Source organism: Oratosquilla oratoria, chromosome 3 (genome assembly GCF_046742065.1).
Source record: "Oratosquilla oratoria isolate Oo_2021 chromosome 3, ASM4674206v1, whole genome shotgun sequence".
NCBI classification, from domain to species: Eukaryota; Metazoa; Arthropoda; class Malacostraca; order Stomatopoda; family Squillidae; genus Oratosquilla; species Oratosquilla oratoria.
This window is the reverse complement of record NC_134779.1, coordinates 67,293,801-67,316,300: the sequence shown is the minus strand read 5'-3', so window position 1 is coordinate 67,316,300 and position 22,500 is coordinate 67,293,801. Positions and strand designations below refer to the sequence as shown.

General features: G+C 37.0%; 3 protein-coding genes across 3 annotated transcripts in view; 2 read left to right on the top strand and 1 right to left on the bottom strand.

Moving 5' to 3' along the window:
* The window catches only part of LOC143023734 (single insulin-like growth factor-binding domain protein-2), a 190,555-nt gene that overhangs the window by 111,635 nt on the left and 56,420 nt on the right, over nucleotides 1–22,500 (bottom strand). The window lies entirely within an intron of this gene.
* Nucleotides 1–22,500, top strand: part of LOC143023613 (venom protein 302-like) — a 63,319-nt gene that overhangs the window by 5,997 nt on the left and 34,822 nt on the right. The window lies entirely within an intron of this gene.
* On the top strand, nucleotides 18,171–19,963 carry LOC143023704 (venom protein 302-like). The gene is made up of 3 exons (XM_076182316.1): nucleotides 18,171–18,363; nucleotides 18,570–18,687; nucleotides 19,589–19,963. The coding sequence occupies exons 1-3, from the start codon at nucleotides 18,299–18,301 to the stop codon at nucleotides 19,757–19,759; spliced, it is 354 nt and encodes a 117-aa protein (XP_076038431.1). The 5' UTR covers nucleotides 18,171–18,298; the 3' UTR covers nucleotides 19,760–19,963.

Sequence of the window (22,500 nt, the reverse complement as noted above, 5' to 3'; positions counted from 1 at the left end):
CGGCTGAGGACGGCAATTTTAATCGGGCCTCTCTTCGGATTTGGCGTGGGAACACCACTGCCCACCAGTGTAACAAAACAAATGTGTTTTGCCACATGTAGTGGTGGTTTGAGGGTAAGGTAAAGTTTCTGGTTGACTTTGTTGAGCTACGGAGATTATATACAACTAGGGCCTTGATCTTAACTACTCCTCGTGCCGAGTCTTAACCTCGGCACTGCCTCCTGCCAGGTTCGTGACTTCGGGTAGTTCTCCTGCCATATCTAACCTCTCCTTTGTAAACACAATGAGAAAAGATTTGTTAGTCGCATCCCTTATTCTTTCCTCCGAATCTATCATGACATCTTCGTCGTTTTTAATTGGGCATATTTTTTCCTTATTTTTTGTTCTGTAAATATTAAAGAAGTCCTTTGGGTTGGATCTCGCTTGTCTGGCAACTTTAATTTCATGGTTGCTTTTCGCTGTGCGCATGTTCTTTTTAACCAGTCTTATATTTAGACCTTAGGTGTATTTCCTCGTTTTTAATTCTAAAGCCCTCTTTTTATTCCGATTTCGATTTTCAGCCAATCTGTCACCCATTTGGTAGTATTAGTATTGGACCTTATTGTTTTGGGGGGAAATAAGTTTCTTTTGTGCATTCAAAATCAAAACTGATAGGTTACTGTACATTTCATCCGGATTACTGACTGTACTTCTGACCTCACGCTTGTGAGTGACCTGACCCAAAGGAACGCATCTCATCCTCCGGGACCCGACACCTGACTGCGCCAATGATGTCCGGGCTGACCGTTTACCTTACCCTGTCATAGTCCTCTGGGTTGGTCTCGTAAGTGACCAATTGCCCTAAACGCTTTCTCAATTCATCAACAATGGCTCTCCTGAAATTAGCAAGTGATTTGATTTTACCATATGATATTAAACCTTATTTCTTGATCGCTAGAGCCTAGACTATCTCCTACTTTTATATTTCTCGTTAGACTCATTTTTGTTGTTGATAGTGAGTCCAGAGTATGCTCTTCCCTCGTAGGATCGGTCATAATTTGTTTTAGGAAATTATCTTGTATCACATTATATATATAAAAATGGAAATGGTCAAAACTAAAATTTTTGAACGAAAGTGCGTGACCCGAACAAAAGGTAACAGGGGGTCATGGACCGGGGTGAGTGTTTTAACAGTGATCTGGCGCGAGGACGGTCTGGAAGAAAACGATTTATACGGTTACTATACACAACAACATGGGTGTATACATAAAAAAATTCTCTCTAAACCTTCGAACCTCCTACTCCGGAAATGAGTCATAAAACGGAATTACGGAATTCTGACAAAAGAATCTTGACGGAATATTAATGAGAAAATATTTACGAAATATTGCCAAGAGAATCTTTCCTAAATGTTAACTAGAGAATCTTTACGAAATATTACCAAAAGAATCTTTACGAAATATTGCTAAGAGAATCTTTACGAAATATTGCCAAGAGAATCTATATACATAAAAACGGAATTACGGAATTCTGACAAAAGAATCTTTACGAAATATTAATGAGAAAATATTTACGAAATATTGCCAAGAGAATCTTTACCAAATGTTAACAAGAGAATCTTTACGAAATATTACCAAGAAAATCTTTACAAAATATTGCTAAGAGAATCTTTACGAAATATTGCCAAGAGAATCTATCTAATTAAATAAAAATGGAAATGGTCAAAACTAAAATTTCTGAACGAAAGTGCGTGACCCGAACAAAAGGTAACAGGGGGTCATGGACCGGGGTGAGTGTTTTAACAGTGATCTGGCGCGGGGACGGTCTGGAAGAAAACGATTTATACGGTTACTATACACAACAACATGGGTATATATCAATATATAAAAAAAATATTTCTCTCTAAACCTTCCAACCTCCTACTCCGGAAATGAGTCATCACCGGAAACACTAACTCCCGGGTACACATCTGACTCAGACTCAGAGAATCTTTACGAAATATTACCAAAAGAATCTTTACGAAATCACGCTAAGAGAATATTTACGAAATATTGCCAAGAGAATCTATATACATAAAAACGGAATTACGGAATTCTGATAAAAGAATCTTTACGAAATATTAATGAGAAAATATTTACGAAATATTGCCAAGAGAATCTTTACCAAATGTTGCTAAGAGAATCTTTACGAAATATTGCCAAGAGAATCTCCACTTCACTAACATAAAAAAAATATTTCTCTCTAAACCTTCCAACCTCCTACGGAAGGCCCAACCCGGAAATGAGTCATCACCGGAAACACTAATATTACCATGGAAAAAGAAAGTGGTGCTAACAAGAAAAAGAGAATCTTTACGGAATTCTGACAAAAGAATCTTTACGAAATATTAATGTGAAAATATTTACGAAATACTGCCAAGAGAATCTTTACCAAATGTTAACAAGAAAATCTTTACGAAATATTACCAAGGGAATCTTTACGAAATATTGCTAAGAGAATCTTTACGAAATATTGCCAAGAGAATCTATATACATAAGAAAATAAAGTTTTTCAGTTTTGAAAATTTCCTGGCGTTTTTATGACCACCTTCCGAAATTCTATTGCCTTTATGATTGACCTAACGAGAAAGAGAGACGAGGGGAGAATTTGACGACAACGTCAGTAGACTTTGACGACTCCTTTTGGAGATTTTGAAGACTCTTTCGTAAATCCCGTGGAATTTCCATTTATTCAAAGCTTAACGTGTGACGTCATGTCGCGTTGCTTTCTGAGCTCCTAACAGAACTTCACGAAAATAAGGAGATAAATAAATAAATACACAAATAAATAAACAGTATTCAAACGTCTATAAATGTTTATTGTGACATGGCATAAACGATTCAAAAATCTTTTTTGCCTTAATAATTGACCTAACGAAAAAGAGAAGGAGAGAGAGAGAGAAAGAGCGAGAGAATTTGACGACATAGGCTAAGCACACCTAAGAGAATATTTACGAAATATTGCCAAGAGAATTTTTTTCTCTCTAAACCTTCCAACCTCCTACGGAGGGCCCAACCCGAAAATGAGTCATCACCGGAAACACTAATATTACCATGGAAAAAGAAAGTGGTGCTAACAAGAAAAAGAGAATCTTTACGGAATTCTGACAAAAGAATCTTTACGAAATATTAATGAGAAAATATTTACGAAATACTGCCAAGAGAATCTTTACCAAATGTTAACAAGAAAATCTTTACGAAATATTACCAAGGGAATCTTTACGAAATATTGCTAAGAGAATCTTTACGAAATATTGCCAAGAGAATCTATATACATAAAAAAAATAAAGTTTTTCAGTTTTGAAAATTTCCTGGCGTTTTTATGACCACCTTCCGAAATTCTATTGCCTTTATGATTGACCTAACGAGAAAGAGAGACGAGGGGAGAATTTGACGACAACGTCAGTAGACTTTGACGACTCCTTTTGGAGACTGAAGACTCCCTCGGGAGATTTTGAAGACTCTTTCGTAAATCCCGTGGAATTTCCATTTATTCAAAGCTTAACGTGTGACGTCATGTCGCGTTGCTTTCTGAGCTCCTAACAGAACTTCACGAAAATAAGGAAATAAATAAATAAATACACAAATAAATAAACAGTATTCAAACGTCTATAAATGTTTATTGTGACATGACATAAACGATTCAAAAATCTTTTTTGCCTTAATAATTGACCTAACGAAAAAGAGAAGGAGAGAGAGAGAGAAAGAGCGAGAGAATTTGACGACACCGTCGGGAGACTTTGACGACTCCTTTTGGAGACTGAAGGCTCCTTTAGGAGATTTTGAAGACTCCTTTGTAATACTTAAAAGTTGAATAACCGTGGAATTTCCGCGGGTCCTATGTGACATAACATAAACGATTAAAAAAATGTATTGCCTTTATGATTGACCTAACGAGAAAGAAAGAGAGAAAGAGAGAGAGAGACACACGACGGGAGAATTTGACGTCGGGAGACTTTGACGACTACTTCTGGAGACTAGAGACTCCTTCGGGAGATTTTGAAGACTCCTTTGTAATATGTTACGAAATAGCAAAAATTATATGTACTCTAATGAAGAGCGAGCGAAGCGAGCTACGCCATAGGCTACGCACACCTGGCGAAGCCAGGTCCGGGTGCTTGTCTAAAAAAAAAAAAAAAAAAAAAAACTTCATAATCCCTTAAACTTTCCCAGTCAATATTTCTATAGTTCAAATCTTCCATGATCACAATGTGCTTGTACTGAGACGACCTGCGAATTTCTTGAATCAGGCGTCATATAAGGAAAACTGTAAGACAAATTACGTATCCACAACGAAGTAGTTAACCTAGGCAGTTTTCACCTCCTTCCCAAGATGCCATCGAGTTCAGTATGCAGGACCGGACTAACCACACATGACACATTCTTTGTACCTCATAACGGTGGCTTGACTCATCTGTAATCAGAATATTACTAAAATTGCTAGGTAGGATCAGAAGCTCGTTCAACTGTCGTAGACAGCGACTTGTTTTCAAAGGTGAAACCACTAACTGGAAAAGAAGAGTAGAGTGAAAATCCTAAGGGTTCCATTCTTGGGTCACTTCTTTTCAGTGTATGCATCAATGAGAAAGACCGTGGGCAAAAATCTAACTCTAAACTGTGCGGAATAACAATCTCTCAGATCAGCTGGAAATGAAAAAAAAATCTATTCTAGATCAAATAGAGCAATGGTCGGAAGTGTGGTTCAGATGAAAATTATATTAAATAGAGTTACAACTTATCTGAAAAAAAAAAATCAAAGCGGAGAGTAAAAAGGATTTTGTCTCTCCGTCAGAGAATATGAGATTCTAGGAGAGGAAGCTCGATCTTCTAACTACAAAATTTCTGCTCTCATCAATCAACTGCATCACTCATTAGTCCGTCCATATTTGCAATATAGTCACTCTCATAAAAAAAAAAATTGCCCAAGTCATTTTTCGTCAATTTCTGGATTTTTTTTTCTAAACCAATCTTTTATTGCTCCTTGTGGTACAATTCCCAATGTTTTATTTAGTGTCTGAGTAGGTTAAAATTACGTTAGGAAGAGCATTACGTACATTAATAGAATAGAAGAAAAAAAATTCGATTACCTGAAAAGTTGGACAAATGACTTAGGCACTTTCTTTATGAGGCTGACGATATGTTGGTTCAGATTGAAGCAAAAACCTTATAAAATTAAATCTAGTCATTTCCATAATGAATGCTAACCAGACGTGAAATAATGGTTTTAGACTGTCAAGACGTATATTTAACCTTGAGGTAAGTAGGAACAACATCACCAACTGCCTAGTTAATGTATAAAATCACCCCCCCACCCACCCCCGCAGAGGCAATGCGACGTACACTTGCTCCATGAAAACATCAAAGCAACGTGTTGAGATGTCTGTCTGAGCGGGCTAGGGCGTCGTTACTTCCGGCAAAGGTCGAGGGGATGGCGGTTCGAATTCTGACACCGGCGAAGTTGAACCAAGGGTATGGTTCATTAAGTTCCACGCTACAAAGCCCTCTGTGAGGGGCATCGTCCTAGCCTTCCGATAGGGGGAGTTTGTGACGATAAGCTATATCATCATCATTTCTTTGTTCGATTTGATTATTTTATTTTTGTTATGAGCCGGAAGCTCTCCATCCGACAATCTTTATTGTTGTCACTCCATTGTAAGATCACAAAGGTCATTCAGTATTACGTAACTATACAGCGGCGAAATGCAGCGTCATAACTAAACTCGTGGGATCTAGCGATCCCACCCACACATGGAGTAGAACGAATTATATGAAATATTCTAGAGGAAATAACCAGCGACCTCCAAAGTAGGAACAGCAAGGCGCGTCGTTGAGCTGGAGGAGTGACAGACCGATGCCTCACAGATCGATCTAATAGGATATGATGATACAAAAGAGAAGTTAGATATGGTACCTGACTGTATAGATTACCTGAGTTGGATACGTGAATAACACTAACTAGTACATAAGTACTTCTTCAAATAAAGCGATTGAACTATTTCTCTACACTAGAACTCGAATAAAGTCCAGGATTACTAATTTCTACTTGTTTAATCCAACAGTTACATGCGTAGAGTCGCCGAAAACGAAAAATAGTCGAAGCAGCTTTCATAGCATCCCAGCCCAGCTGTAACCATTGGGATAGTTTTATTAAACTGTCCAAAATGTCCGGCTGGATAATCCTACAGGAGTTGAAGGGTACGAGAGGGAGGGATGGGGTGGGATAAGGAAGGAACGTGGAATTATGTAAGGTATAAAATTGTTGATTTCCTGACCATGTTTGTACACTCTGAAGAAGCTCTGTTAAGAGCGAAATGTCAGTTACTAAAAACTTCAACAATTCTCGGTGTTTATCTCAACACCCTGCCACTTATTTTGTCGTCCATTCCTCAATACATATATATATATATACATATACATATATATATATACATATATATATACATATACATATATATATACATATATATATACATATACATATATATATACATATACATATATATATACATATACATATATACATATATATATATATATATACATATATATATAATATATGAAACTGAGACATTTTAGGTCATATTCACTCTTAATCTTATCATGGCAACATTAGTACATATACAAAACTGTAATGTTAATAAGCCCTTATAATGACAATATTTGTTTTATAGCCAATTTTTGAAAAGGGTCAAATGAGAAGCGTCTATTTGGTAATGCTAAAATAGGAGAGCACCCAACTTGGAAATGTCTAAATGAAACAACACCGTGAGCTTAACCTGTGAGTTTCTGTCGTTTTTCTTTTTTCCTTTATCATACGGTAGAAATGCACAATTAGAGATTGGAAATATTCAATCCAACCTGATGCAGTGGCCCACATCATATCAAATGGACTTATGATTTAGTTAAAATTTTAAGTTATGGTATATCTGTGTATGATTGATAAAAGTCAAAATGTAACTCATGTAGATATTGTACGTCTATGCTCATGCGGACAATTTAAAGTGAGTATATTGATATAACCATATACTATTAACCATATATTTATAATATCTTTAATTTAGCCTCCTCCTGCGCACGCTCTTGCACCTATTCATATATGTGTATATATATATATATGTATATATATATATATGTATATATATATATATATATATATACATATATATATATATATACACATATATATGTATACACACAGACACATATATATATGTGTATATATATATATATATGTATATACGTATATATATATATATATATATATATATATATATATATATATATATATATATATATATATAAGATTTACAAGGACCAGAGGAATGCCAGTGGGAACCATCGCTAGAAGAAATAAGAAAATGCATCAGAGGTTTAAATAGTGATACAGCTCCAGGAAAAGATAATATCCCAATAGAACTCTTAAGATTAGGTGGAGAAGTTTTAGAAAGAAAATTAAATGAATTAATACAGCTCATATGGTTTCACCACCCCTTGTCACCACTGTCACCACCGCTGTCGGCCGTCGACTATTACACGTATAATTGACTTGTAATACCACTCGTCTCAAGGCCCCTTGCCTTCGTTACCTGAATTTCACTAAATATTCAAGTTCCTCTTAAGCAGTAGGCCCAATGCCTTGTATTTCCTGTAGTCTCACTATTTTCTAGGCCCCGTGCCTAGTTCTCTCGTCCTTTGGGTTAATAAAAGGGTGGTGAATTTTCTTTCTTCTTTCACTGTAATTTCACCTTCTGGTTACACTCAGGATCTCTTTCTCTCGTCTCTACATCGTCTATCTCGATCGTCTCCCTAGATCGTCTCTCTAGATCGTCTCTTTGGCTCGTCTCTCTAGATCGTCTCTCTGGCTCGTCTGACGAGATCCCGTATCCTACGCTAAGCTACCTTCGTCTGACGTCCCTAATTTTTCTAATCCAATCTCCAGTGACTTTTCAAATAAATGTCACTCCTTTTGAATTCATGCACCAATAGTTTTTTTCTCCTTCTCCACCTTGCACCAATTCGGAAAGCCATTCCAATGCCACTAGCAAAATTGTTTACCTCAGCATTAGTCAAACGAAGCTAACCTGCGCTTACAGAGTTTTGATTACATCATCGATTATAAAACAGTCACCACCTTCGGTGTGTTTACATAGACATAGCGTCACCTCAATGTTATCAAAACAGCAGGCGAGCAGGCAGGCTCATTTCCATTCGTACAACTACCGGCCTCTTACAGGGCTCGGCAGCTACCCTTGGTCGTCCCGACCAATTTCTTATTTCCCTCTTACAGGCTCACTAATATATTTCTAGAGTAAGCTACTCTACCCTTGCGTAATTGTTAATCTACCCTCCAAAATACATCATTCATGCAATAAATTGGAAATAATACATAAACATAATACTTATAAATGTGAATAACATGCATCTCAATATATATAAGGCATTGAATTAAGGGGTTACATGGTTGATTTGCTTTGACAGAGCCAATCTCCGGAATACAACAAAGGCAATCAGTGCTGCCACTAACACTGAAAGTAAGGGTATGATAAGGATTGGTAGTATATGTAGATCATTTGAGGGAGATCTTGACAATGGTCTTCTCTTAATTTTCAAAGGAGGAGAGTTTTCAGGCAATGTGAAGTTGAAGGTTGAAATGTAGGTGTCCTCGGTTATATGCATTGTATTAAGGGTATTAGAAATGGTGGAAATCGTGTCTGCATGCAATTCGCAGTTATCTTGAATAGAGACAAGACCTTCAACCAAATCCAATTTAGGACTCAACCCGGGACAATTTATTGATACCTTTGTCTTGTTATGGAAAAACAGGTAATGAGATCCTTGTATGTTACAATGAGGGATCTGGTCTACCAAATTCGTTGGTAATGACAATTGTTCATAACAGACATATTCCTAACCAGAGAGTTCATGCGAATTTCTCGGAACACAAAAGAGATCATGCTTTCTCTTAGATTGTCTACAGAAAGGATGTAATTGATTAGAAAATTCACTATGAGTACTAACTTTCAATTTGAATGGTTTATCATCTTTTCAATAGCAATTAATTTGCAAAACACACTAATCTAGAGTTTGAGTGTCTCTTCTTGTTCAATATTCTTTTTTTTTTTCAACACACTTAATTTTCAAAGACAGTCTCATTACTTTAAAAATGGTCACAATACTCATGTGTGTACTCAGATGAGAGGTCCTTAAGTCCTTAAGGTTCCAAGTCTGACCACAGCAGATCCTGGGCTTTAGGTTTCCATGTATCTGCTTGACACCAAGTTCCAGTTGTTTAGGTCTCCCATCCCAAATACATACAAATGGTCAATACTATCTGTAAAATACATCAAGATTAATGTTCAACTCTTGAAAAATATCATTATAATATTCTCCATATTCTCCAGGGTTATTAATATTTATGCACAAAGTATTACTATAATCATCTTCATAGATCTGCAAGCTAATTTTCCTTATGTCATCTAAATGTCCTATCAATTCTTCTCTTGATTCTAAATGTTTAAGTTTAAACTTGTTTCCACCTGCAGAATCAATTACCCTATATGGACCAGTGTAACTTGGTGAAAGTTTATTATTGGGTGAGGTTAGTTTGACCATTACTAATTCTCCAATTTTCAGTTCTAGTTTATGAGCTATTTTGTGTTGTTGTTCCTTCATCTCTTGTGAATACACCTGCATATGTTTCCTAACTCTTTGGTGAATACTTTGAAGAGTATTTATCCTATTGGATATATAATCATCCATATCATATATGGGTTTTTGCTCTGCAGTCAACATTTCATATGGCAGAGTTTTGTCCTCCCCAAAAATTATAAAATGAGGTGTATCACCAGTTGCTACATTAATTTGATTGTTCAGGGTACACTTAACACAAGGAATCCAAGTATCCCAAGTTACACTATGAGGACTTATTAGGGTTCTAAGACATATAATTATCTTTTTGTTTAACCTTTCTACTACTCCATTACTTTGGGGATGGTTAACGATAATAATGACTTAAATCATGTGGAATAAATTACATACATTTTCAAATATATTGTTATTAAATAAAGTCACATTATCTGAAACTAGGATGTTAGGTGTAGTAAAATTACAAATTATCTGATAATAGATTACGGGAGCAATAGTTTCAGCTTTCTTATTGATAATGGGTTGCAATATACAAAATCTTGAAAAATAATCAATAGCAACAAATAGGTATTTAAAGCCGTTCTCGGACATTGGTAATTCCAATGTATCCATGTGAACTCTTTCCCAAGGTTTCTGTGGAATGGGATAGGTGAGTATAGGAGCAGGTTTTGGTGTATTTCCCTTCACCTTTACACATTTTACACAGTTTTCTATATAATCATATATAGTTTTCTTCATTCCTGGCCAAAAGTATTTAAGTTGTGCTTGTCTATAAGTTTTATCCTTTCCAGGATGTGAACTACAATCACTATCATGAAGTAACTTCAATATCTCATTTACCAGAGTTTGTGGTATAACCAACTGATTTACTTGACCTCTAGAAATATCTTTCCCATTTACAAATTTTTTCCTATACAATATTCCATTAATCAAATGAAATTCCTCTATCTTATACCCCTTTGGTAGCTTTGGAGGATCTCCTCTTGGGTTCATCAAATGCTTGATTATTGAATCACATGTCTCATCATCTCTCTGTTCTCTTATTAGCATTTCTTCATCTAAAGTTACTAATTCTTCTATACTACAAACAAAATTAATCAACCCAGTCCCAGTCATTGGTTGACTAATGTTTCTAGAAAGTGGATCTGCTACATTCCTTCTACCCGGAATATATTCAAATTGAACTTCATAGCACTGAAGTATCGCAAACCATCTAGCAAGTCTGCCTCTAAGATTCGTATGCTTAAATAAGTTCTGAATAGCTGTGTGATCAGTCCAAACTCTGATGGGATACCCTAGTATCATATCCCTAAAACTTTCTAAAGAATAAATTACTGCTAAAGTTTCTCTTTCAGTTATAGAATAGTTTCTCTCCGCACTATTACAAAGTCTGGATGTGTAAGCTATGGGTTTTAAAGTTCTATTTCTCTCTTGCATTAGTATGCCTCCTAATCCTATGTCAGAGGCATCAGTACAAAGAATAAATTCTTTTTCATAGTCGGGAAAAATTAAAATAGGTGAACTCGTGAGTTTATCTTTCAACTTGTCAAAAGCTTGCTGTTGCGCAGGTCCCCACATGAACTTTGAGTCCTTTCTTAACAATGAACTTAGTGGATTAGCAATGTCAGCATAACTTTGAATGAATTTTCTATAATATCCTGTTAATCCCAAAAAGCTCCTAACCTTGTCTACATTGGTCGGAACTGGAAAATTCTTGACAGCGTCAACCTTTGAATTTACTGTACTAAGTCCGTGTCTGTCTATCTTATGTCCTAAGTAAATGACACTGTCTTGCAAAAACTTACATTTTTCAAGTTTTACTTTTAACCCAGCTTCTCCTAGTCTTGAGAATATCAAATCTAATTTCTTAAAGTGCTCCACTGCAGTCTGAGAAACTATTAAAATGTCATCTAGAAATACACTGGCAGTGTTTCCTAACAATCCATCTAGAATAGTATTCATTAATCTCATGTAAGTTAATGGACTATTACATAACCCAAATGGCATTCTCTTGAACTCATAATGTCCTGTTGTAGTAGAAAATGCTGTAAACTCTCTTGAATCTTCATGCAATTCTATTTGCCAAAAAGCTGATTTGATATCTATAGTACTAAAATATCTATTCTCAGTTCCCAAACTTCTCAAAATGTCACCGATAATGGGTAATGGTAACCTGCCACGAATGGTGTGTTTATTCAATTCCCTATAATCAATAACTGGTCGCATAGTCCCATCAGACTTTGGTACTAAGATCAACGGAAAATTCCACTCGCTTTTACTATGTTCAATAATATCCTGTGATAGCATTTCAGTGATGAGTTTATCTACTACAGCTAATTTAGAGTGAGGAACTCTGTAGGCTGGTATGTAGATAGGTTGTGTTCCTGGTTTTAACTTAATGTGATGTTTTAAAACAGTTGTTTTGCCTAAGGCGTCCCCCGGCAAAGCAATTGCTTTTTTTATGTTTCATAAGCAAAGCAAATAAAGCTTCATCCAACTCAGGGCAATTAGTTGATTGTAATAATTCTTTATATCTATTTCTTAAGTCTATGCCTTCTTGAACTGAACAAATTGATGAAGTTGGTAATTCTATCTCCTCACTATTCTCATTTAAAATCTTAATAGGTTTAGTACACACCTGAATACATCCTATTTGTGTACCTTTCTTTAAAACTATCTCTTTATTCATAGTATTAATTACTAATACTTCTACTCTGTTCTTATTTGTCTTATAAATCCCTGAGTCCCACTTCAATCCTTTAATTTTAACTGATTCTGGGACTGTAATTACTTCAGAGTCTACATTGATTCCTTTCAAACACACTTCAACCTTATTAATTGACATGGGATGTAACAATGTCGACCTTGTTAATCCGCAATCTGCAATTCTCAAGGCATCTGTGGTCGATAATTTAGTGATCTCTGGGACTTCCTGAACTTCTGAGTTGGGTTCACAAATTGTTTTACTTTCTGTAGGGTTGGACCGCTCGGTCACGCTATCTAAGATAGAAATGTTATCTAAGGATTCATTGATTCCTGTCACTGGTCTTAAGTCTGGTTGATTTAAGAATGGGATTAACTGTGACTTCACTAAAATTCCTAAGTCAGCAGGACAAATTACCATGTTTTCTTTTCTCATAGTTGCAAATCCTATCAATAAATCTCCTGGAAAAACAGACTCTTCTACCACTATCACTGGGATGTACAATTGTTCATTTGTATATAAGGCAACTTCTAGCTCAATCTTACCTAATGTTTTTAACTGATTTCCAGTTACACCTTGCAATGTGTAACGGATTGGTTCCAACATTTTCACTCCTGGGTTCAACTGGTTTAAAACTTTACTAGTAATTACATTAACCCTGTATCAATAAAAATTTGAATAGGCTTATTAAACACTTTACCCGCAATGAGAGGTCCTACAGAAGTTTTACCAACAGTAATTATCAGTTTGTCAGTTTCTTTCATCTCCCTTGCATTCCCATATTTAACACAATACCGCCTATCGGTATATATATGGGGAGGTCTGAAATTGTTTATTCTGTGTCTGGGGGTTTTCCTCTTAGCCCTGGGGGTACCCGAAAATTCCGGCACTCATGAGTTCTATGTCCGATTATATTATGGTAAATACAGAATGGAGGGTTCCTACATTGATACTCATTGTGACCTTCGTATTTGCAATTTCTGCAAATAATCCCATAAAAACATTCTTGTGCTTTGTGTCCCCATGCATTACAATTAAAACATAGAATTCTGGTATCCCTATCCCTAGATGGACTTCTAGCATGTCGCCTATGTCCTACTTCTGTTTTCTTAAACTCTCTAGAGTTCCTATATTGGCTTTGTTGATTTATAGGCATTACATATGGGTTTATTGTTCTGGTCTCACTGTATCCTTGAAGAAGATAATCTACTTCTCCTAAACTTATATTTGATTTTAGATCCTTGTACAGCCTTTCTGCTGTTAAGTCATCAGAATTCTTTGCCAATAAACTAAATGTAATCAATTTGATTACCTGTGAGATTTTCATCTCACTAGATCTTTCTATCCAGTCTGAATCTTTCAAGATAGAATTCATGTCTTTTGACCATCTATCTAATCTAGCTAAGTACTCTGTGTCAGTTTCACTTGTCCTAACTTCCTTAATAATTTTTACCAATGATCTAATAGGATCCTGATCACATTTGGACATGAAATGTTTGAGAAAGGCCGTTTTGTAATTATCATATTGATTAATTTCTTCCATTTGCTGGAAGTTAATGACAAACCTCGCCCTTCCATGCTCTGGATCTATATTCTCCTTGAGAATCTCAATCTTACGATTCTCATTGGTAATGTTTTTACTAACTATAAGAGTGTCTATGAGGTTGAGGAACTTGTTTACACCATATGTGTTAGACTCTCCTGTGAATTTTGGAATATTTGTATTTGATGTGTGAATTTCGTGTCTCAACACGTTAGAATTCTGAGGGGTACTCATACTTATTACTAATACCTTGCTTTAGCCTGGCTGCTTGCGATGTCGCTTCGTGATGTCAATGTCTGGTTTGACGTCCTTCTACGGTCTTGTCATTCGTCAACGACGTTGTTCCTCCTCCATCACACACTCTGCCTTGAAGACCGCCTTGTAGATGATGATCACCTTGAATAATCTTGAAGAATGCTTGTTCCCATCGTAGCAGTTACTTGAAGTTGTAGATTTCTCTCGTAGTCGTCTTGGAACTAATACACTCTTGATTTTGGTTGTCTTGTTCCCGTAGACTTCTTGCGCCACTTCTCTTCGGAGGTGTTTAACACTCAGTTCGTTCGTCGCACCGCTGTTCACCACTTTCACCACCCCTTGTCACCACTGTCACCACCGCTGTCGGCCGTCGACTATTACACGTATAATTGACTTGTAATACCACTCGTCTAAAGGCCCCTTGCCTTCGTTACCCGAATTTCACTAAATATTCAAGTTCCTCTTAAGCAGTAGACCCAATGCCTTGTATTTCCTGTAGTCTCACTATTTTCTAGGCCCCGTGCCTAGTTCTCTCGTCCTTTGGGTTAATAAAAGGGCGGTGAATTTTCTTTCTTCTTTCACTGTAATTTCACCTTCTGGTTACACACGGGATCTCTTTCTCTCGTCTCTACATCGTCTCTCTCGATCGTCTCCCTAGATCGTCTCTCTAGATCGTCTCTTTGGCTCGTCTCTCTAGATCGTCTCTCTGGCTCGTCTGACGAGATCCCGTATCCTACGCTAAGCTACCTTCGTCTGACGTCACTAATTTTTCTAATCCAATCTCCGGTGACTTTTCAAATAAATGTCACTCCTTTGAATTCATGCACCAATAGTTTTTTTCTCCTTCTCCACCTTGCACCAATTCGGAAAGCCATTACAATGCCACTAGCAATATTGTTTACCTCAGCATTTGTCAAACGAAGCTAACCTGCGCTTATAGAGTTTTGATTACATCATCGATTATAAGACAGTCACCACCTTCGGTGTGTTTACATAGACATAGCGTCACCTCAATGTTATCAAAACAGCAGGCGAGCAGGCAGGCTCATTTCCATTCGTACAACTACCGGCCTCTTACAAAGGGACAAAGAAAAGTATACCATCATCATGGAATGAAGGAGTGATAATACAAGTACTCCTTACATAAAAAAGGAAATAAAAAAACGAATGTATAAATTACAGGGGCATTACACTGTTACAGACTGGTTATAAGATCCTTGCTAAAGTACTATATAGCAGATTGAAGTTATACACAGAGAGTGTAATAGGAGATTATCAGTGTGGATTCATGAGTAGAAAGTCAATGATTGATCACATTTTCACATAGTGAAAGGATAAAAGAGGAGTAGTAATTGGATTTTTTCTCAGAGCGTTCTGGGTATGCAGTGAAGAACATATTGACAGGGAGGTCAAATATATTTTTAAAGTGTTCTCAGGACTTAAATATCCAGAAGGGTTACTCCATAGTTTGAAGAAAATAGCGCTTAAAATAATGAAAAATAGAAAGGGTGAGATAAAGGAGACTAAGGAAGGTGGCTTTATTGTGGTTCCCAACTCCTAGCACACAGAAGAGTTAGGACATTTACTCCGCAGAGCACGGCTGAAGATCACCAGTACATCCAGTACGAAGATAGGTGAAGTAGTGAGAGGTAAGGGTAGAAAAGAATTTAATAACAACAGCATGGTTTACAGAATCCCATGTGGTGGCTGTGACTTAAACTACTTTGGGAAGACAGGAAGAGGCCGACACAAGCGGACATATGAGCACAAGAGTGACCTGAGGGCCCACAGAACATCAAACGCCTTGGTTGTTCATGCGGAGAAATATGGACATTTACCTAACTGGGACGGAGTGGAAATGTTAAAACAAGAGCTAGACAAGAAAAAAAAAAACGAAAAATAGTCGAAGCAGCTTTCATAGCATCCCAGCCCTGCTGTAACCATCGGGATGGTTTTATTAAGCTGTCCAAAATGTCCGGCTGGATGGTCCTACAGGAGTTGAAGGGTACGAGAGGGAGGGATGGGGTGGGTTAAGGAAGGAACGCGGAATGATGTAAGGTATAATTTTTTTTTATTTCCCTTTTCATGTTTGTACACTGAAGAAGCTCTGTTAAGAGCGAAACGTCAATTAATAAAAACTTAAACGATTCTCGGTGTTTATCTCACCACCCTACCACTCAATACTTATATATATATATATATATATATGTATGTATGTATGTATGTATATTTATATATAAATTTCATATGTATATATGTGTGTGTACATATGTATCATATATATATATATATATGAAACTGAGGCATTTTAGGTCATATTCACCCTTTATCTCATCATGGCAACATTGGTACATATACAAAACTGTAATGTTAATAAGCCCTTATAATGATAATATTTGTTTTATAGCCAATTTTTGAAAAGGGTCAAATGGGAAACGTCCATTTGGTAACGCTGAAAAAGGAGAGCACCCAACTTGGAAATGTCTAAATGAAACAACACCGTGAGCTTAACCTGTGAGTTTCTGTCGTTTTATTTTTTCTTCAACGGTGTAACCTTTTGTCCCGTGAGATCTTGTTTTGTTAGCTTATATCGTGGAATCGTGTAGTACATGTGCATTCCAAGTAAAAGTGTAACAACCTTTAGGTCACCGCAGATGTTCCATTTCAATTCCTCATACTTAACTTTTGCAACAGAAACTTCATATTCTCATGTGTTTTCTTCATGTTAGCTGCATGAGCCAGATGAACAGAAGGAAACTTGCTTCCATTATGGAATAAGACTGATTTCAATCTTCCTTTGGAAGAGTCAATAAACAAGCGCCACTCATTTGTGATATATGTGTGACCATGTTCCTCCATAACATACTGGACATCATTTCCGAAAATAGAAATGACAGAAAGTATTCGAAAACACGATGGCGATCATTCTATAAACAAAAGATAGGAGTATACTGGAACACAAAAATATGGGTGATACATTTTTTCACATTAGAATTCTATTCAGAATGCAGAAATGCATAAAAAACAAGTGTCATATTCTCTTGTGTCAAAATTCTTTGTTGGCCAGTGTCGTTACCATATTTTCATTTAATCTAAGTGATGGAATGGAGTCTGGGAAGGATCTGATTTTTAAATACAAAAACAAATAGTAAGACGTTCGACCAGAATATTTTCTTTCAATCCTTCAAACTTGTACGTTTGCTCTGGCTGCCACCAGGCGATTTTATTCAGTCGAAGGAATAATGGTTTGTAAGAAATGGGAGGGAAAGATAGGGAGGCGGAAGAGAGGCATATGATCCAAGTAAGTGCCTTTCTTTTATTTTCTTTAAACTAGATGTAAGTCACAAACACTCGATTATGCTTTACGAAGAATAAAGGTAATATGATATAAAGTTACACACTAACTCTGATTTCTTTACAATTTTGGCTGCGATGAAGTTACAGCTGAGTATAGATTCACCCTTTCATATTGCTCAAAGTGCTAAATAAATTGGTTTAGTAGGTGTGTGCATACGTGCGTGCGTGTGTGTGTTGAACCGTTCCATACTAAGGCACCTTATGGCATGTCCCTGATGGCCTTAAAAAATATAAACCACATAAATGTTATGCAGTTATGCCTGGTAACAGGCTCCGATGCTGGCCCACTTCGTCACTCATTGATGACATCGACTTTATTTAATGTTATCCATTTATTCATTTATCATTATTATAAATATTATTTCCTTTCCCGTCACCACTCACGTTTTTTACTGTTCCACATACCTGAGTTCTTGAACGATTTACCATGGGCAATCTGAGATAGATCGTGCATGTTGCAACCTGCAAAAAAATAAATAAATAAATAAACAAATAAATAAGGCTTCAGAGAAGGAAAAAAGCTCCAGAGGAATTTGAGGATTCCATGGGCAATCTGAGATAGATCGTGCATGTGGCAACCTGCAAAAAAAAAAAAAAATAATAAATAAATAAATAAATAAATAAATAAGGCTTCAGAGAAGGAAAAAAGCTTCAGAGGAATCTGGGGAATCCCAGCACCGCGCCTCTGGCCCACTTAAAAGTCGCCTCAGTCGCCAGGGAGCGTCAGTTCCTCTTTACACACCCGCAGAGGCCAGAGGGAACGTCGTTACAGTCAACATGGGTCTTCAGACGGGTCCTCACCTCCTGCTCCTGCTCCTGGGTATCATCGCCTTCGTCCAAAGGTACGGCAAGTGGGAAACCTCGTCACATCCCGTTTACTAAGGTGATGAAAGGGATTAATGTGTGGGTGAGGGAACAATAGTCGATGATAGGTTGAAGCTTTTCATTGCTCTAACTTTTCACTGGGCTCTGTTTTCTTCTGAAGACATGGTGATTTCGCAATGACAATGCCCGTCCCTCATCTCTATGTCCTTTATCCCTCTCTCAGGATCCAAGGGTTGTCATGCCCTCGGTGTAATAAGTCGGACTGCACGCCCCTGAACCCCTTCACCTGTCCAGCGGGGACCGAAAGTGACGTTTGCGGATGCTGCACGGTCTGCGCCAAAGTGAGTTAACTGTCAAGTTATCCTTTTTCCCACTTTTGAGTATTTGTTGTTTGACCTATTCCCTCCGATTTTTTTTCACATTTAGCATCAACTTTCTCCTATCATATGTCATCCTGATTTCCGTCTCTAACTGTTTTAGACTTTGCTCTTACCCGGCTACAAGCATAGTTTCATCAACAAACAACAGTTGACTCAAAGGTTCGGAGTTGGAGTGAATCCTCGTAGCATTTAGAATTATTGAGTCATCGTTCACATTATTGTCGAGATTTTCTAAACTATCCTCTTGAGTATGCAACATATAAATGGCCTTTCGTGTTTTTTTTTATATGGAGCCATATTCCAGCCTTGAAATATATATATTTTTTACATTAAAAATCATCGGCTCCTGTTTTTTTTTTCCAATTTGACACCGAACGACTGTCTTCATCCAAAGGAAACTCTCCATGCAGGAACGAACCCTTTCATCGTCATGTATGTGTGTGTGTTGGGGGAGGGTGCATAATAGATCGGCATTTTTAATCCATCCTTCACCCACCTCACTTCTGTCCAAGAGCCCATTATTGACTGTACTGTCTCAGCTCCTTGTGGGTGAAAAATAACCCCTATCCCCACCCACTGCTCTGGTTTTAATGCATTCCTGGGCTTTAGTGTTATCCTTCCCGACCAGAGTCACTCAACATTCTTTTAAGATTGAGATTAATCTCCACTCCAGGACGAACGCTGATCACTTTTAACTTGTACACTATCCCTCCGTTCTGCTACTCCCTCTAATTTCTCCCTTACCAGTCCTGTGACCGCTGGTTATGGGTGACAGGTGCCTGATATCATAATTTTTGTCTTGTATATTTTTTCTCACTGTCGTTAGGCAATTGTATTACTTCCTTCCAACCCGCCCCTACAGGCCCAGTATGAGGTGTGTGGAGGTCCTTGGTTCATCCATGGGAACTGCGGCAGGGGGCTCTTCTGTCTTCGGGATGAGTCGGACTTCAACAGCGACGGTATTTGTATAAGAGGAAGAAGGAAGCCCATAGGCTTTCCTGGCCGTGGTCCTCCTAGGAGGAATCGTCACTAATCGGCAAACAGTTATATGTCTAATCCTTCTGTTTTTGGTTCGGGAAGGAACCACTGTTTATTTTTTCAACGGCTATCGTGCCTATTCACCTCGTAGAGAAGGTATTTGCTGCACTGTTGAGCGTCTAATCATTTTCTCTTTTACATTTGAGAATGCCCAATATGTGTTTTCTTGTGAAATAAGGTAAATAAAAGCAAGATTTTGTTTTGTTTTTCTCTTTACATTGATCTCCTTCCCTGTAACAACATTAACAAAAGTAAGTGACATTATCATGTCACCAATGCCCAGGCATAGTGGCTTAGAGCAGGCCCGTACCCCACCAACATGGGAGATGTAGAGAGACGTGGTGGCGTTACTAAAGCTAAGAGACTCTATTAATAAAGCTTGTCGGTATAGAAAATAGTTTTTGCACTATATCAATGAAAATAACACATTATAGCTGAGGGGTAAATGCCGTGACTGATTGGGGTAACTAAGCTTGATAGAACACGGAAAGAATGAGTGAAGAAACATTAGTAAAAGAGGTGTGGAGGGCAGACGTGGAAGAAGTGAACATGAGGGGTAGCTCAAATACGAGATGGATTGCTGGGGTAAAAGGGGCGTTGGGAAAGGATGGGAGATGGCATAGATAGGGGTGAATGGTTATGTATGGATGATGCTGTGACGCACGAAAGGTAGATGGTGGGTGATGTTGAGGGAGTATGTGATTCTGCATGAGGCGTGGTCGCCGATTTAATGAAGCGGCCTTGCTGTGGATGTGCTGTGTCTTGCGACACTGCCTCTGACCCAGGGCAGTGGGCGAGATGTAGGGATGACCCGTCATCCAGGAGGAGCCAAGATAAGAGGGAAGGAGGTCGGTGAATGGTAGGGCGAGAGTGGAATTTATGCCTTTTTTCTACCTCCCTTGTAAGGGGTAAAAAGACTTTGGTGTATGTATGTATGCATGTATGCATGTATGCATGTATGCATGTATGCTTGTATGCTTGTATGCATGTATGTATGTATGTGCAGTATATGTTTTCATATTGAAATGTTTACATTTGGTATAAATTTGCATGTTGTGCTTTATTTTCATGACTATCAATACAGAGAGATTTTAAAATGACAATGAAAAAAAAAAACGACAATACGGAATGAATATCGCTGATAAATCCAATAAGAATCCCAAAGAATTCTATAGTTACATTAGAGATAAAAAGGTTGTTAGGAATCACATTGGTTCACTATTATCTGCTGACGGTTAAATTGAATATTCAAATGAAGGAATGTGTAATATTTTAAACAATTATTTTAGCTCGGTATTCGTAAACAAAACACCTAAAGTGAACTCCAAACTGAAACATGGGAAAAGTCTAAGGTAAACTTACTCACTACGGTAAATATAACAAAAGAAAAAATTGAAGGTGTATAGATAAACTCAAAGTTAATAAAACACCAGGGCCTGACGGTTGGCATCCAAGAATCTTAATGTAAATGAAAAATGAGATTGTTGTTCCATTAGAAATTATTTTCAAGAAATCCATCATATCCGGAGATGTCCCAAGAGAAAGGAAGCTAGCTAACGTTACTCCCATATTAAAAAAAAAGTGACAAAAAGAAACCAAATAACTATAGGCCTATAAGTTTGACTTCAATCGTAGGAAAAATAATGGAAACTATCATCAGAGATGCTATCGAACATCATTTAGAAAGTAATCGTTTGATAAATGATAGCTTGCATGGTTTCAAACGGAAACGTTCTTGCGTCACTAACTTACTCGAATTCTACACAGTTATCTCGAATTATGACAAAAGAAACAATATGGATTTAATATATCTAGACTTTGCAAAAACTTTTCATACCGTCCCACACGAAAGACTACTTACTAAATTAGCTTCACATGGAATAAGTGGTAGCCTATTATGTTGGACTAGTAATTGGTTGAATGATCGAAAACAGAGAGTTGTTTTAAATGGAAAAACTTCTAGATGGAAAAATGTTACAAGTGGAGTTCCTCAGGCTTCTGTTCTTGGGCCACTTCTATTCATAGTATATATAAATGATATAGACCATGGACTAAAATCTACTGTTTCCGAATTTGCTGATGATACAAAACGGTGCGGAATGGCAAATGATTACTTGAACCAATTAGATATTCGAGAAGATTTAGATAAATTACAGTAATGGTCTGAAAAGTGGCTAATGAAATTTAACACATGTAAATGTAAGGTAATGCACATAGGTAAAAATAACAGTAAGTACGATTACAAGTTATTTGGAAATTAGTTAACAAAAGTGAATAGTGAAAAAGATATCAGCGTAATTATCAGTAACGATCTCAAATCATCCAAGCAGTGTATTTCAGCCTCTGAGAAAGCAAATAAGATTCTAGAACTTTTGACTTCAAAAGTCCATCACTCATTAACAAGCTATATAAATCGTTAGTTCGTCCACATTTGGAATATGCTGTTTCCGTATGGTCACTGAATCTCATTAAAGACATTGATAGACTGTAAAAAGTACAACGGTGATCCACAAAACTGATTCCAAATATCAGAAATAAATCATACGAAAATCGACTAAAACATATGAATCTGTTTTCCCTAAAAAAAGCATAGACTGTAAAAAGTACAACGGTGATCCACAAAACTGATTCCAAATATCAAAAATAAATCATACGAAAATCGACTAAAACATATGAATCTGTTTTCCCTAAAAAAAGCATAGACTCAAGAGGTGACTTGATACAGGTCTTTAAAAT

Excerpts from the sequence above, each read along its gene's own strand:
- LOC143023704 (XM_076182316.1), top strand. The coding sequence starts at position 18,299 with ATGGGTCTTCAGACGGGTCCTCACCTCCTGCTCCTGCTCCTGGGTATC. Across the intron at positions 18,364-18,569 it reads ATCATCGCCTTCGTCCAAAG|GATCCAAGGGTTGTCATGCC; the intron begins GTACGGCAAGTG and ends TCCCTCTCTCAG. Across the intron at positions 18,688-19,588 it reads GCTGCACGGTCTGCGCCAAA|GCCCAGTATGAGGTGTGTGG; the intron begins GTGAGTTAACTG and ends CCGCCCCTACAG.